General features: G+C 31.1%; 1 protein-coding gene across 3 annotated transcripts in view; it reads left to right on the top strand.

Annotated features, from left to right (window-relative positions):
- btz (CASC3 exon junction complex subunit) overlaps positions 1 to 17,484 on the top strand; it is a 79,202-nt gene that overhangs the window by 17,784 nt on the left and 43,934 nt on the right. For all 3 annotated transcript variants that reach the window (XM_085816467.1, XM_085816465.1, XM_085816466.1), the window contains 4 exons: positions 3,274 to 3,425; positions 5,458 to 5,622; positions 13,519 to 13,757; positions 13,872 to 14,345. In XM_085816467.1, the coding sequence (XP_085672593.1) occupies positions 3,274 to 3,425; positions 5,458 to 5,622; positions 13,519 to 13,757; positions 13,872 to 14,345 (1,030 nt within the window). The remainder of the gene's footprint in view (positions 1 to 3,273; positions 3,426 to 5,457; positions 5,623 to 13,518; positions 13,758 to 13,871; positions 14,346 to 17,484) is intronic.

Here is a 17,484-nt window from a genome sequence, read left to right as displayed (position 1 = left end):
TCTGTGTCAGAATTCCTATTCAAATGACTTCATGTTGCACTCTTAATTTTTCTTAAAGACATGTATTTTCACATTTATATCTGTCTGACACTGTACTTCTCAAAATTTGTTGAGAGAAACCTGGAGCATTTTTGCACTCTGAACTTTGCAAAATAGGTACTCTTAGATCTGGTACAGTCAAGTATGGGAACAGTCTGCCTACTTTTTCCATGACAAATATTAAATCTTCCTTTCTTTTTCTTTTATTGCAAGCATTTTATCTTTTTTTTTTTTTTTTTTTCCATCCGAGAACAAAAGAAATGAAACACTGAGAATTGAAATAAGCCTACCTTCTTCCCGTTTTGGATGCTCCTGTCACCAGATGTACTGGTTTGCTTCTTAATTTTTCATAATCCACAGAACAAGGTAGCAGTGTTCAACACAAGTGATAAATTTATGCAAACATAAGTAGTGTAGGATAATTATATATAAAATTTATGTACTTTGAAATGCCTTTCTTCCGCAGAACAAGGTGCACTTCTACTACAAAGTGCGATTTTAGTATATATTTTAGTTAGAGGTAAATGCATGTCTGCATCTGTTGTGCAGTTAATCAGTTCCTATTCAAACCCTGACTCATTCCCTGTGGCTGAAAATCATCAAAGAGTGCTACATACATTTTCCTTTTGAAACACGAAAGGAGAGAATATCAGACACTACGAAAGGGATCGGGATTTTGTGGAAAGTTCAACTGAAATGTGATTTAGACTTCATGTTACAAAAAATTTATTATAATAAAAATTAATTAATAATATGATTTAAGTTATGCAAAATGAATATTAAGATATTTGTAATAATGAATTAGTACTGATAAAAGCTTAATGCCAGACTCTATATGTCTTGTTTCAAAATAATTTTTTAAAAATAAAATATTAACTATTACATTTTTTTTTCTTTCTCCCCCCTTTTTTAGTTGTGAAATTGTATTCATTTTTTTTTAAAGTATGTCTGTTCATGTACACTGCCAGGAGGGCAGTGCTATATCTCCTACTGGGGCCAATTGACAAAATTCAACTTGCGTTTTTCATGTCTTGAAAGCCCGATATGTGTTAGATTTATATATAGCAATGTTCTATAATAGGTATTTTGACACAAAATCGGACTTTTTCTGATCTGACATGCCAAATTTTTTCCATATTTTGATTCTTCAACTCAAATTATGCCAAAATGCCGAATTTTGTGAAAATCGCATAAGTACTTTTTTAAAAATTAGCTCCTCAATGTTAATTGAATTTGATATATATTTAATATCTCTTTTTTTATTGAATTTACTTGATTCATGCTTCCAGAATTCAAAATTTAGGCCTACTCCACATATAATTCACACATTTTTTTATGATTTCATTTGTTTTAAAAATTTGTATTTAAAAATATTTTTATATATTTTTTGAAAAATTTTTTTGTATTATAACCTGTAATATTTTATATCATCTTAAAATAGATATATTTGTAAGCATATGTGCAAAAAATTCGAGTTTTTTTATTCAGAATTTCCTAAGATATATGTGAATTTACATTTATGGGTATTTTGAAATTTGGCATAGTTAATATAAGCGATAATACCGAAAATGTGGTTTACACACTTTGTTAAAATTATTTGAAAGAATGAACGATGGACCGTTTTTTCCCTCTCGTGCATCAATGAAAAAAAGGAATGTAAGTTACTATAAATTAAAAATTCCACCAAGTGAATTATTCTTGGCACAAATCGAAAAAATCTGTCAAGATAAATTTTTAAATTTCTCACCAAAAATTGCAAAATTTAATTTCTAGGCATAATTTGAGTGATAGAATCGAAATGCGTGTGAATATGTGTGTGGCTGCGAATATGTGTGTGTGCATGCGCAAAATATGTTTACGAATGCGCGTTTAATGTATAACGAACGGTATAAGCTAAGCTAAAATTATCTAATTCAGTTAATGTTGCAGATTGCGCTGTTCCTTAATCTTCGAATTGGATTTGGCTTATTATTTTTTGCAGACTGTTAGAGCAATTTTATAAAAGTAAGCTTGAACTTTCGATTATGTCAAATAGAATTTCTGATATATATTTACTAATATGTAAAGGATCTACAAAGCAAAAGTATGTTTCGAAGTCCATTAAACAAAAAGTGGAATTGCTGCAAAAAAATGGATAAAGGCATATCCTTTGTTTATCTTTAACACTGTGGCGCGCGTGCAATGAATTGGAAGTTGATCTGTCAGCACTATCCTTATCTTCAGGGCAGATGTTTTTATTTTATTTGGCTTATAATTCCTTACCAAATGTAGTATTTCATCTCGATGTACTCCATCTTTGATATGATTTAAATCAAATTCCTTGTCATTATAATTCGCTTCCGATAGCGAAGAAAGTGACAGAGGTTATTGAAAACGAAAAAATGTCGATTGACAAATTAGTCGGTATTCTCGACACAGCAATTATAGGACTTGAACAGCGGAACTTTGTAAATAAACAAGAAATTATGTCTGTTTATAGAATTAAAGAGAATGTTTTATCACATAAAAAACGAAGCAACTTAAACAACTTACACTGAAAGAAATGTTTAATAAAGTAAACAAATAAATATTAAGCTTTTTTTTTTTGTAAATTTTGATACCCTTTAGATCATAATTGTTCTTTATTTCATAAATTATGGTTTAATTTTATAATTTCTGCATGCCATCTTACCAGATTTAAACTGATGATCTATAAACCGGAAAAATCGATTATCTGGAATCGCCAAAGTCCCGACGAGTCCGGATTAACGACTTTTGACTGTATGTTATTTCAGACGTCCGATTTTGTGTCAGACTACCTATGTTAGAATAATGCTATATATAAATCTAATATATATCCTAAGTTGCGCTTTCGAGACATGAAAAACACGATTTGAATTTCGCTAATCGGCCCAGTAGAAGGGGTGATATAGAACTGTCTCTTTTGTTTTGCGCAGTGTACAAAAGTTTGCTTTCTTTTTACAGATATTTCAAAACATTTAATTCTTCAATTTAGGCTTGATCTTTATCATTATCATCAGATATCAGTTCTCTTAAATTTTCTGCCTGAGGCAAATTCAGTTGACCGGCACAGTAGTGTAGGTACAGAGTAATATGGTAGTAGTACAGATTTGTGGAGAAAGATCTAAAAAAATTCTGAAAAAAATATAAAGAAAAATATCTTTATGTTATGCCTTAAATGCAATAAAATAGATTTAACATATTATTTTATTTGTATTATATTTTTTATTTCAGGAATGTGCTCCTTCTAATGCTGTTCATGAGAAAGAATTAGATTATGATGAAGACAGAAGGAATCCTCAGTATATACCTAAAAAGGGTATATTTTATGAGCATGATGATAGGAATAATGAAGATCCCAAGGAAAAAGAGGAAGAACCTTTAAGGTATTTAAAATGCATGTTCTCATTAAGAATTAAGAAGCAAAGCTGATTTGATTTTTAATTTTAATACTTTAATATCAAAAGATTTAAGAACTCTTACTTATTTCATTCATTTATGTTTGGTTTGGTAAGCATGATATGTTTGAATCTATCTAGGCAATGTTACTCATTTTATTGAAATTTGTTTTTATAATTACTTCTTTTCTTAAAAGTATACATTCATAAAAAAGGTAGACCTGATTACTGTACTCCATTGTAAATTAATATTCTGAGTTTTTATAGAAAAATGATTAGCAAATATTTGAGTTTTGACTGTAAGAATAAATGAGGTAACTTTGACACATGTAGAAACTTTGCTCAATAGTAATGATAGCAGTATGTTTAACTAGTTGATTGGCAGGAAGATTATTGATTGTGCAATAAAAATTACAGTGTGTATTATGATTTGCAGGAATGAATCTTCTTATAATTATTCAGTTCAGTTTTGGACGAAATTTTATGAGATTTAACTGTTTGACCAAAATAATCATTTGTTACTATTGCTACTTAGCACCAGGCATGGTCTACCAAATGTAGATGGAAACAAAGTACTGCTTGGATACCTCTAGGGCAGTCAGTATGGTTCATATTGAAACTTTTATGGTAAAAAGATTTAAACTTTCATGTGTATTTTACCATAAAAATTGTTGAGCTGTTCCAAAATTTTTTGAAATAAAAATGTTTAAAATCAGGTCCAAATTTTCAATACCTGTATTACAGTATGAGGTATATAATTTTGTAGTTGTATTCATTAATGAGAAGTTTACATAATAAGTAGTTGTTCTGAATGGATTCCTCCCCCCTTACTCGTGCAGTTTGTTGACATGATGTTTTATGTTTTGGTTTTAAATGATAATTTTAATGTGGCTGTAAGGAATTTGCTAGAATAATATGATAATGTTTTGGTAAGTTTAACTGAAGCTATTTATTTGCTGCAATAAACTGCTACATTCATGTCAACATTCAATGATAAGTTCATAAAAGTGCTAGTAGTTTTTTAGTATTATTTGTGTAGGTGAATGATCATTTTCTTATACCTGGTCTAAGTAATTCAATAAGATAATTGCTTTCTGATTAATAAATATTGGTGTGATATCAGGATAAATATTTAACATGTCTTGTAATTAATATTTTATTGGTATTATGTAGTTTAACATTTCTTAATGTCTTCATATGAAAAATTGCTATAAAAAGTAAGCTAATTTATAACATTGATGCTTGGATATTAGCAAGTATCTACAGATACACGACCACAATACAATCCTTGACTTTGCATGTCTGTGAAAGTTATGACAATTTTAAAAGCTGTTGCTGCCTTTCATTGAATGATGCAGTTTTTTTTTAATTATTTCAAAGTTCAGACCAATTAATGCCAGTTCACTCTATGTTTTTTTTTTTTTTTTTAATTGGGGGTAATTCTTTTCTTGCGGAAGTTCTCAGGACAACACCTTTTCATCTCATGTTTCTTTTTGCTGCATGTTATATCATTGTTGATATTAGATTTACAAAGAAATAACACAGAAGCTATCCATTATTCCCAAACATTTGATATTTTCTCAAGAAATGATGAGTATTTCAATCTCTTGGAATGAAATTTTACATGGCCCAAATATGTATAATAAAAATGTGCTGTTACTTATAAAATGTATGAATTAATTAGTGGAGGGAAATCACTAGTGTTCTTATTTAGCTGAGTTGAAATGGAGACAGAGATTAGCTATTTAATGCAATTACCAAGCAGTGCCAAACTTAAATAAATAAACAAATAAAAAACTATTTCTTTGGTCTATTGAAGTCAAAAATGTATTTCATCCCTAAGAGCAGCAGTTGATTGTTGGTAGTGTATCGGCAGTTGTTGGTTAGTACCCAAGTATCATGGCTTCTTCCAGCTTAATTTTGTGATAATATATTTTTTAAATTTTATTTACAATACTTCATAGATAGAACATTTATATGAGTATACTGTTCTCTAATTTTTTTTTTCGTTGTTGTAAAGGGATCGAAAAAAAAAGCTTTGGTTGGATGAAGGGAAATGGGGACATGATAGATTTTGTGAAGAGGAACAATATCCTAAATCAAAGCATGAACTGATAGAAACCTATGGTTATGACATTCGAAATGAAGACGGTCCTCCACGAGCTAGGAGACGAAGGAGATATGGGTAAGATTTATTTATTACCTATTAATGAAGATGCAATGAACTCTTTTTGAGAGGATCACTAACAGTTCTAGATTACTTTGATCTTCTTCATTGGTGGTCATATTACAGAGGTGATGTTCAATAATGTTGTTTCCAATGTTAGTTTATATTTTCAGAAACACTAACCACTTTCATAGGCCCTTTTTTTATGGAGCTAGTTACCATGAATTTCAGAAAAATCACTTCTCACAAAATATTTGTATTTTAATATATATATGTGCACTATTAGTATATCTGTTCTTGATTAGGAACCTAATAGAAGAAATATTGTTAAGAAGTTGCAGGTGTAAAATTTTCTATCTATTTTAAAATTTTTTATTATTGTTAGCCCCTTTTTTCTCAAAATTGCTCTTTGTTAACAATATGTTAAGTTTCATTTGCTATTATGCTATGACTAAGATGCATTTTTTTAATATCTTCTTTTGTAGTGCCTAGTTGTTATTAACATCTTTTAAATTTTTCTTAAATAATTTTTAATCAGTAATGTAATTTATTCCTGAAGATGTAATAAATGTTGCAAAAATGTTATTTATTCTTTTGAAATTAAACTTTTTGCTGTTTTCTTGATTTTTATTTTGTAAATACCACAAAATGAAATTTTCCATCTTAAGCCTCTATAACTAGGGGGAAAATGCATAGTTATGAACTAATGATGCATGTCCTTAGATCTCTTGACTTAAAAATGCCACCAATATGAGATGAATAAACTGTTATCAAAGGCCGAGCATTGAAATGCATATCTGATTATCTTATAATTAAGTTGATAATTTCATACCTTTTCCATTTTAACATATACGTATGCAATTAGAGTAAAATAACACGCCGAACCAATATTAACGTAGAAGTCAATGTTATAATTAGAAACAACAAAAATCAATATTATAATTGCAAATTTTCACAGGACTAGTTTCAATGATTTTACCGAACCATCATCCTCAGCTGTCAAAAGTGCAAATGAGCCAAATAAGATATAGTGATAAGTTAAGATAAGAATGGCTGAACAAAAGTTAAGCTACTGATGCCATACTAATTCAGAAGTCAAACAACAAAAATCAGCGTTAATTTACAAAATTTTCACAGGACTAGTTTCGATGGTTTTACCGAACCATCATCTTCAGCTGCAAAACCGCAAATGAACAAGATAGGAAATAATGTTTAGATAAGATAAGAAAGCCTGGACAAGAATAAGCAAGTGGCGCCATCTGTTGGCGAAACCAGAACTAAAGCATAATTTCTCTAAAAGCCGAAGGCAAATTTGGATTGGAATTAGGATCGTTAACTAAAACAGAAAGATTTTTATGAATGTGAAATGCCTCTAGAAAATCCAGTTCTCCAATGAAAGATGTTTTTTGAATAATTTTGGCAGCAGAAAAATTGAAAGTGTGATTTTCGGACCAACAATGTTGAGCAACAGAAGACTTCTGTGTTTCCTTTTTTCTAACATATGCCTCATGTTCTTTGACGCGAAATTTTAAGGCTCTCTTAGTTTGGCCACTGTAAATTAAACCGCACTGGCAAGGAATCCTATAAATACCCCAGGAATTCATATCTGGAATGGGGTCCTTGAGTATAGAAGTTGGAATTTTATTGATGGGAGAGTAAACAACCCGAAAGTTAAATTTCTGCAAAATATGTGCAACTTTATAGCTAATTGATGGAAAGAAGGGAATGACAACAGAATTTTTATAATCTCCTAAAATAAGAGTGTGGCTTTTAGTGTGTTGAGATGAGAATTTTTTAACTGCTTGATTAATAATGTTGGGTGAAAAGCCCCTGTCAATAGCTATTGCTTTTAAATAATTTAGTTCTTCATCAAGGGCTAGTTTGGAGGAGCAAACTTGAAGAGCACGGAAAACATAGGAATAAAATGAAGCTTACTTTTGTTTAGTCGGATGACATGATTTAAAGTGTGGTGGAAGGCAAACCGATGAAGGTTTATGGTAAACTGTAGTACTGAAGTTGGATGTGTTCCAGCTTTGTCATCAGCATGTGTAGTATAATAAAGCTTGAGTATATCTTAGGAAAATGTTTTGTTGTATGTCAAAAGCTTCACATGGGTATACAATGCAAGTGAGTCTTCAAATCACATAAAGCATATGCACAAGTGTTGGAATGTTGCTGAAATTTTTGTGGTAGAAATTTTAAATTGGATGAAACAGTACAACATTTAAGCACCTGGACACAAAATCCACGTGTATGGAAACACATTCATATTTTAAAGTTGTTCATTCTTTCAAATCCCTGTTGAGGTAAAAAGTAAAGTTATCAATAAAGGATGCATTCTACATTATGATATAATGATGACTGATGGCATAAGCAAAATTTTGTTGCTAGGCAATAGACCTTGCTATGCCAGCCAAAACTGGGATAAAGATTTGGTCATAAAGTTCTAAATATTCATCTTTATGCCAGGATTGACTAAGAAAAAGGGCAAATTGACCAACCATAGTGAAGTACCATATTTGCCGGTGTATAAGACACCCCCCTTTTTTATACAGATTTTTGAAGGATAAATCTTTTATTAATGATCATTTTATTGAATTTACAGTATTTTAAATATAAATACAAATACAAAGTAATGCTTTCTGCAAATATCCAATCTATCTGGGAAAGAACAGCATTTAATTTTCTTTGTCAAAACTCAAACAGGGTTCGTAGCGGTCCTTACAAGCGCTTATATTTAAAAATAAAATATAAAGGCCCTTATAGGTGCTTACTTTTTCTTTAAAGCCCTTATTTTTTTGTTTTTAGTGCTTTTTTTTTAATCCTTTGTTTTTAATGAACACACATTTTTTCCCCGTAACAAAGCCAAAACTAAATAAACAACTTTTCTTCCTTATATGCAACGTCAGATGGTGAATCATACTCCCGGAAATAGCTTTTACCCCTTTCTCTGCATTAACATAACCTTTGGAGTGCACGAAGATTACAGACAGGTGCCCGTCGTTCTATTGGTCAAAGAATTGCGAAAGCAGTAGAAAATTCCAGTACATTCGGCATTCTTTTCCTCTCACCCAAATACTGCACACGTTTGAATTTCTATCAAGATCTTAATAATTTGCATTCTCATTCTGCTTGGTCAGTTCATATTCATGTTTATTATGATCATTATGCTTATATTATGAGCATATGTATGAATGTTTATAATATCATAGTTGCAGTAACTGCTGAAGTATAGTAAACTTCCAAAAATGGTTGTGTTTTAGCACAAATTAGCTTTCTAAGGAATAATATTCGGAATGGCTTAAATAAAAGGGAAAGTGATCGAATAGTCAAAATAATTGAATTTTTTTGGCCAATACATTATACAGTACGAAGATTGGGAGGTTCTCCCCTTTCTCTGCAAATCTCGAATATTGAAACTGTTACAGTTCGCTGCAAAACAAGCAACGGACCTTTTTTTTTTTTTTTTTTTTGTCACTTTCCAATCTGGATTGAATAGGACTAAAAGTTCTGCGGTCTACCAACCCAAGCGAAGAATGATTCTGTTTCGGAAATTTACGCCGTCTGTTGAAAATTAGAATGAAAAACACCCCAGTTATTTATTCTCCCAATACCGGCAGCTGTTTATTCTGATTGCGTAATATCACGTAAGGAAGAATTATGGCGCACGTATTGCGCAGTAACGTTTGCGATATTTTGCAGAGATAATTAATTTTGATGTTCTGTCCGAGATTTGTTTATGAACACTTAAAAGAGTTTTACTGTGCTTACTAAGCAGAATACTTTTCAGTTCCATTGGTTTATTTTTATATGATGCACATGTCGAAATGTCAAAAGCATTTATTTAGCGGAAAAATCTAAAGAGCGGCTACAGTCTACCCCCCCCCCCCCCCGCTCCTCTTTTTCAAGTTACGCTCGACTGTCCGAATATTCGCAAATTTCCAAGTATGCGGGTTAGTTAAGCTTTTACTGTTAATTTACTGCATGAAGCAAATTTCTGTCTTCTGATTTCAGAAATGTTCCTCTTTTTACTTAAATTACTTTGCTTGCAATATCTTTTAAGGGAAAACTGATATACAATGTAAATTTAGAAAATGTTCAGAATTTAGATTTAAATTATTTAAATATCAGTATGAGTGGAAAAATAAATTGTATTTATTATTAGGTTCCAAGCGAATACAATAAATATTCCTTATTATTATTTATTTTCTCTATTTTGAACCGAAATTTCATCATTAAATCTTGTAAAATAGTTTAGTTCTGCATAGTTTTTTTTCTCTCTCATTGTAAACTAGTTCTTTAAATTGAATTGTTATTTAAAATTAAAAAAAAAAAAAAAGTGATTATTTTCCATGGTTCAGGTAATGCTTATTCTCTCTTAATAAATGCTGCATTTCTCATATTTTAAATTACAAGTCTAATTTTTAAGGTTATGCAGTTGTGTATAATGTAATTAGACAAGTGCTTATTTTTTTCCTTAAAATGTGCTTATAGGTGCTTATTTTTTGTCCTTAAAATGTGCTTGAAAAGTGCTTATAGGTGCTTATTTTTTTAATTAAAATGTGGCTATGAACCCTGTCAAACACTCATCACCAGAGCTAAATAGGGAGTCACTTGAAATGTCTTCTAAATCAGCATCTGAGTTCTCATACAACAAATTGTCCTCTGTACCATCCAGTGCATTACTAATGCCACACTTCTTAAATGATTTAGCCACTCTCTCTGTTTTCACAGCATCCCATGAACTTTGACCCATCCACAAACTTGCGAAATGCTAGGCCTCTTCCTTCTTCCTGATGGTGTAACCTCAAAATTTGAAGACTGCATCCAGCTTTGCATGCTGTTATAGCAATTCTGACATTGTTTTTGAGCCATAACTTGCCAACAAATTTAAGAAAATTCAACAGTGCAAATTTCACACACTTAAAAGTCGTTCACAAAAATTGGATGTTAAACGAACCCAACTGTGATCGTCGATGACAGCACATGTGCATTTACTTAACTCTACATAATTGTAATATTCCCACACTCCGCAAATAAACAAGAAAAAAATCGTGTAACTCCGAATAGAGGAAATTTCTAGAAATGAATGTAATCAAAAATTGAATATCGACGTATAAGACACAACCTTGTTTTTCAGACCTATTTAAAAAAAAGTGCATCTTATATGCCGGCAAATACAGTATATGATGTCATTCCAATTTTTATAGACTGCCTTCATGTTTAGGTCTAAAAAATGTTCTAACTTTGATAGTGAAATTGGAAGAATTTTTATATTACTGTCAGATGCTCTGGGACAATAACAATGCATGTTTTCCCTACAAATGTTAATTGAACATAATAAAATGGAAATTTATCACTGTCCAATAAAGTATGTTCAACAGTACTTATCGATGGGTTAAAGTATGTATAAAGTTCCTCTTCTCTGACTTTCATCAGCTTAGATAATTTAAAGCTTTATCTGTGTGAAATATGACACCTATAATGCTGATAGCCATAGTATGAATGCTGACTTTGATGCAAACTTGGTATACGACCAGTCGATTCACATAGTTCAAATAATTTTCTGAACAAAGAACATAAACACAAGCAAGAAAACTACAAAACGTTTGCAGCTATAGTTCATTAAACACTGTCAGTGTGCTAATAATCTTAATTATGTTCAGTAATTTCAGATTATTAATGCTACAAAGTTTTTCATAGTTTTAGTGAGCTGTTAACACATAGAATGGTTTTATGCTTTAAATTTTTATTCTTAAGATTGTCGATTTGTTTTAACCTGCATTAGATACAATAAATTATTAAATTAAGACATATGGTTTATTGATAGGAGCTGTTAAATAACCCAAATCAGTTTCTTATGAACAAATTCAAGAAGTTTGTTAAATACACTCTTGTCACAAAAAATGTATGCACCCGGATGGAAATGAAATACTGTGTCGAAACAGCTTGTGTGTAGTGTATGAGGAGATAAACAAATGATTACAAATTCAGAACAAAAGATTGTTTTATTAAGAAGTTATGATATGAGAAAGGTTACAAATCAGTAAGTAGTATTGCCACCTCTGGCAGCTATATAAGCCAAAACACGGTGTGGCATAGAATCAAGTAGGTCACCTATGACAACCTGCGAAAGATCATGCCATAATCTTTGCAACTGGGTAGTTAATTTCCCAATATTCTGGGACGCCTGCAGTTTTCTTCCAAGCATGTCTCAAACATGCTCTATTGGCGAGAGTTCTGGTGACCTGGCAGGCCTTGCGAATACGTCATATCCTTGAAAACAGTGTTGGGAGAGTCAAGCCGTATGAGGACGAGTGTTCTCTTATTGATAAATGGCACCTGGGTGACTTGATAACGTAGGCAGTAAAACTGGCATTAAAATGTCCATGTAACTGTAAGCCATCATAATGCCTTGAAGAATGATTAGAGGTGATCACGTGTCCTAACAAATCATTCCCCCACACTATCACACCTTATGTAATTGCCATATGCCGCTCGACAACAAATCAGTCGGACAGCTGGCCCGGCTGCCTCCACATGTTTGTGCGTTGGTCATCAGCATTGAGACTGAATTGGGATTCAGCATTGAAGATCACATGCCTCCAGTGGGTCACAGTTCACCTTGCTCGAGTTTGGCAAAAATATAATGGATACTGCGTGAGATCAGTGGTAGGCGTCTTAATGGATGTCGGCAGCATATACCAACATCAACCATTTGTCTCCGAATGGTTTCCCTTGATACCACCGGATGCCTGGAAAGTGGTAAATGGTGTTGAATCAATGCTAGGGACATCGTTGGTGCAGAAGTGGCTGCTCTTTTGTGTTTCTGGAATTCCCTGACCTTCTGCTATGGTAGACTATCCCTTCCATAATCCTTTGTCGCCAACATCGAGCAACTACCATATTGCTCCGTCGAGGTAGCGGCCAATATGCCTATTTGACCAACTTGCTTCTGTGAAGTCTACTGTATGTCCCTTCTTGAAGTCCTACAACTGTTCGTACTGCCATCAGTTACATCTGGGAGGCATCTCAATACCATCCATCCAAGTTGACAGATTCATTTGAATAGCCCTATGGCAGGAGCAATCATGCTTTTAAACTCTCCTAGCTGTGCATCTCATAGGCACATAGCACACTTTATCCTTACCTCCTTTGTGTCTAAATTTAAATCATTTGCACATCTCTTACTAAACTACATTCCTGCCGAGTTTCATGATTGTGGCTCAATTTCTTCTGGGTGCATGTATATATATATATATATATATATATATATATATTTTGTGACAGAATATATTTATAGAATGAGATTTCCCTAAAATATTAAATATTGCCAGAATGGTTTTCTTACTGTATTTATGAAGTAACAGAGAGCACCAGAGATGTAAAAAATGGCTTTAAATTTATTTTGAAAGAGTACTTTTAAGTAAAATTCATTACATATATAAAAAATTAAAGTATGTAAAATTTTAACGGTCCCCTCTTTTGCGACAATTTTGCACTTCGAAAATCTTTTATGTACTTATAACAGTGCCCTAAATTTCAAAGTAAGTATTGCCTATGAAAAACTCTCTGAAATATTCATTCTACTTTAGTTTTTTTTTTTTTTTTAATTGAAATAACTTGTGTAAGAGACATATTTCTTACTTTTAGAAAAATTTTATTTTTGTTTTGTCTTACAATTGAAAACATCCAAGGTGTTTAAAAAGGTCTAGAACTTCATTTGTGTTTTAATATTATTATTTTTAAATGAATAGTGTTTAAAATATGTATCACTATTTCAAGAACTGATGTATTAAAAACTATTTGTAAACATATAATTGTTCTTTTAAAAATTTAATTGACAGTCGTGAGTGCTTTTTAATACTGATTTTTAAACTGTTTTCTTTTTTTTTAAAAACCACTATATTTCAGGAGAGGACCTACAAAGTATGAAAGAAATTGGGAAGATGTTACTGCTTATGGTAGAGAAAGATTCAAGGGTTCTCCAAGAGGGATTTCCAGGGGCCGTCGATCTCGAGGCCGTTTCAGAGGTGCCTCACGATTTCGTGGAAGGGGACGGGGAAGATACAATCCACAGAATTTGAACAAAAGTGAAAACGAAAGTACTTCAGTTGTTGAAGATGTTACTGCTGAAGAAGATACTCACCAAGGTTGCTAATGCAAATATTTTTTTATACCACATAAGTAAACTAAAGTAGAATGAAGTTTAAAGTTGACAGCATCCCTATTGTTTATTCATTCGATGGTTTCTTTGTATATTTCAGATACTGAGAGTAAAGACAGTGTTCCTGTTATTAATAATAAAGAATTTCCAGCATTGCCCACTAAAGAAGCTGAGTGTGCAGTTGAACCATTGCCAGAAAGGACAACGTATCTACAAAACAATTCTACTGAAATTACAGAAAATAAATCTGTGAGGACTTTGACTTTTGAAAACTCAAATCTAAGTGGTAGGAACTCTTTAGAACGAGATATTCCTCCAAGGCGGGGTAAAACTTCACCTTTTAGGGGCAGCCACGAAAGAGGAAGCAGAAAACCCATACCTCGAGGAAGCAGAGGAACTGGTAGAGGAGAATACAGTAGAAGAGGACGGGGGAATATGCGCCATATTTCTCCTCGTTTCTTAGAAAATAAAGTGAATGCCCTTAATTCAGAAATGGAACATTTGTCCATTGAGGAAGTCAGTAATTCGTGTAATGATATAAATTCGGAAGTTATACGTCCAGGTGACACTAATGGTTAGTATTCAAATAGTATATTTTTTAATGCATATTGTACCTCATTTGTTAATTCTGTTTCCATATGGAAATTATGGTTTTTTTTTGGGGGGGAAAGGGGTAAAATTTTTGTGATGAAATTTTAAATGCAAATATTCCATTTTGACTTGAATTTTACAGTCAACTTTTTTTTCACTATTTGTTTAGATATTTATGCATTTTTACTGTATGTTTGTGTTTTTACATTTTATAATTGCCATATTGACTCTCAGGATCAGTCTATTAAAGTCTTCCTTTTAGTTTAAATAAGCAAATTTAAATCCTTTATTTATATATCATACCTATGAAATTTTACAAATTCTTGCAGTTTTGTCATAAATTGTTCAAGTTTTGCAATCTGTGACATAAAAATCCCTTTTTGTGAATTTTTCTAGTTTTTTTGTAAAGGGACAAAAATTTTGCAAATTTGCTGATTTGTTACTAAATCTGTGTTTAAAGTACAGAATTTTGGCAAACATTTAGGCTACCGTTTAAATTTATTCTTTTTACCTTATCAAATTCAAAGCTTTATCATTTTTGAAATGTGAGTTCTTTTGCTATTCCTCTCTAAATGTGGTAGGTATCGTGATTTTGTGATTGTAAGACCAATCTGTATTAAAAAAAAATTGCTTTATGTGTTTGCAAATTTCATGACTTTTTTAATAAATAAGATAGCATTAAAATTAAGGTATTATATTAAAACTTCATATTTAAAAAAATAACAGTAAAAATAAAACATTTTACTTTCCTTCTGTCATGCTTTAATATCTATATGTCATTTTGGTGATTTCTGAATATCTTGAACCTGAAATTTAAGTAAGTTAATATATATCTTAAATGATAGTAAACGGAGTTTGGGAATTATGTAATAGCATGAAAATAAGAGAGGAAAAGACATTGAAAATAGATTAAAATTAATTTCATTTGTCCACTTTGCCAGATTTATGATGTTTTACGATGATAGTTTTTTTGCTGTTTCAAAATACACATACATATCAGTTTTTTCTGTAGAATTCACTTTTTCCTTTCTGAATTTTTTTCAAAAATCTTCTGATTTTAACTGATTTTTGAATTGTCAAGTATGAAATGGTTTAGATCAGGGGTTCTCAACCGGTGGTACGGAAGAGGAAAATAGGTGGTATGCAAAGAAGCAAAGTATTTTTAACTATTAAATTCAAAAATTAAAACCCCAACATTCTGATTGAGTTTTCTCTCTAACACTTGTAAATTTATGCGATCTGAGCTTAGTTCAAGAGTGGTAGTAGTAGTTGTACTTTGTAGTAGTGGTACTAAAGGTTTTCAATTTTTGTTTAGATGGTACACGTTAATCAAAAGGTTGAGAACCGCTGGTTTAGATGTTGAAGACAGTTACTTGCAGTCATGGCCAGTTGATTAATTCCTTTTTTATCTTTATCATCATATTTTTGAAACAGATTTAATAAATTGGCATTAAAATCTTAGTTGTTCTTTAATGAATTTTTGCATTTTTGAAGTAAGCAAGATATCTGAAGACAAAGGAACAAGCAAGGTTATCGAGAGAAAATTGAAAGAGAGAATACAATGTGTCTACAATTAGAAACATGGTTCAGAATAATTTTATTTTGATTCAGCTTTATACATATTATCTGCTAAAAGTTTTTGGTACCAAAATTTAAAATCATTATTGGCTAAAGCGTTTTGTAAATGTCTGTTTGTCATGAGTGTTATATAAGAATCATTGTGAGCAGGGTTTATTTTGAAATGATGCATTTTAGATTTATTATGAACAGGTACAGTTTTCAAAAGAGAAAGTAGAAAATAGTCTTGTATATTTTTATCATTTACTGTAAGATAAAAAAAAAAAAAAAAAAAAAATGTGAATTTGCATTACATATACAATAATTACCAGTATGGTTTATTTATTCTTTAAACAGTGCTGTTATTTTATACAGTTTGATAATTACACATTTTCTTCTCATTTTGCAGTTCCACATATCAAAATATTCATTTCTAAGGTTCTAGAACTAACTCCGGTTGTGAAAGTGTGCCATTTTCAGTTTCACTCTTCATGATTCTTAGAGAACACTTTTTTCCCACCAAATTCAGTCCCAATATTTAACTATTGCTTGTCTGCAGTCCAATTAATAATATTCTTTTTTGCCAATTTTTTCTCACCAGCTTGCATCCATAAATAAGGAACTAGGAAATTGTATACAAATAGAATTTTTCCAATCAATAATATTCTTTTTTGGAAATTTGTCATCATTTTCATCTACAAATAAAGAATTAGGAAATTAGATGCCAAGTAGAATTTTTCCTTGCCATTAATGTTGTCTTAAACAGTTCAAAGCCTATTCTTCCAAAAAATTTGTTCAAACAAATTGGCTAACACAAGTAAGGTTATAGTTTTTGGAGTTAGCTAAATATTTTTAAAGAATTATTTGAATTTTTCACCTTATTTTTGTGATTTTATTTCATAGGACAAAATTTTATAATTTTTAGTATAAAAAAATTGTTGTAAATATGTTATGTTTTATATTTTCAGATATTTTTTATATTTGATTATTTGCATATTCTTTCCTAATATATTTAGGGATTTAATCCATTTTTAGAGTATTTTTCTTAGGAATCAGAATTGCATCAGAGTATTTTCATCATCTACTTGGGAATAAATTTGACAAATTGACTTAATTAAGTGAAAATATTAATTTGATAGTATTAAAACAAATTTTCATTCAAGTAGACTGGGAAGGCAAATCATGATTCAGGTGGATGATTTTATTAATTGTTGGCGATTTTATCAAAATCCGCTAACACCCCTTCAAAAGTGAGCCATTTTGCATGGAATCAGCAATAATTAATTTGAAATTTTTTTTTTAAAATTTCTGCATGTTTCAAATTACAAAGATAAAAAAATATACAAATCAAAATTATAACTTAAAAAGCCTCTTAATTGCTCATTTTTAATTTGGGTACTTCCTCTCTAGAAATAAATTTCTCGAAACTATGTCATATATGAAAACTAATTCCACATTATGTCACCTTAAACTTCTGCATTGCCTATAAGTTTTAGCCAGTCAGATTAACAAAAAAATTTACTATAAATACCATTGTAGCCTAACTACCCTCTTTCTTTCTCTGC

The sequence above is a fragment of the Stegodyphus dumicola genome, chromosome 5 (genome assembly GCF_044657685.1).
Source record: "Stegodyphus dumicola isolate Sdum_Otavi_A_Nest chromosome 5, ASM4465768v1".
Taxonomy (NCBI): domain Eukaryota; kingdom Metazoa; phylum Arthropoda; class Arachnida; order Araneae; family Eresidae; genus Stegodyphus; species Stegodyphus dumicola.
This window is presented reverse-complemented; position numbering and strand designations above follow the sequence as displayed.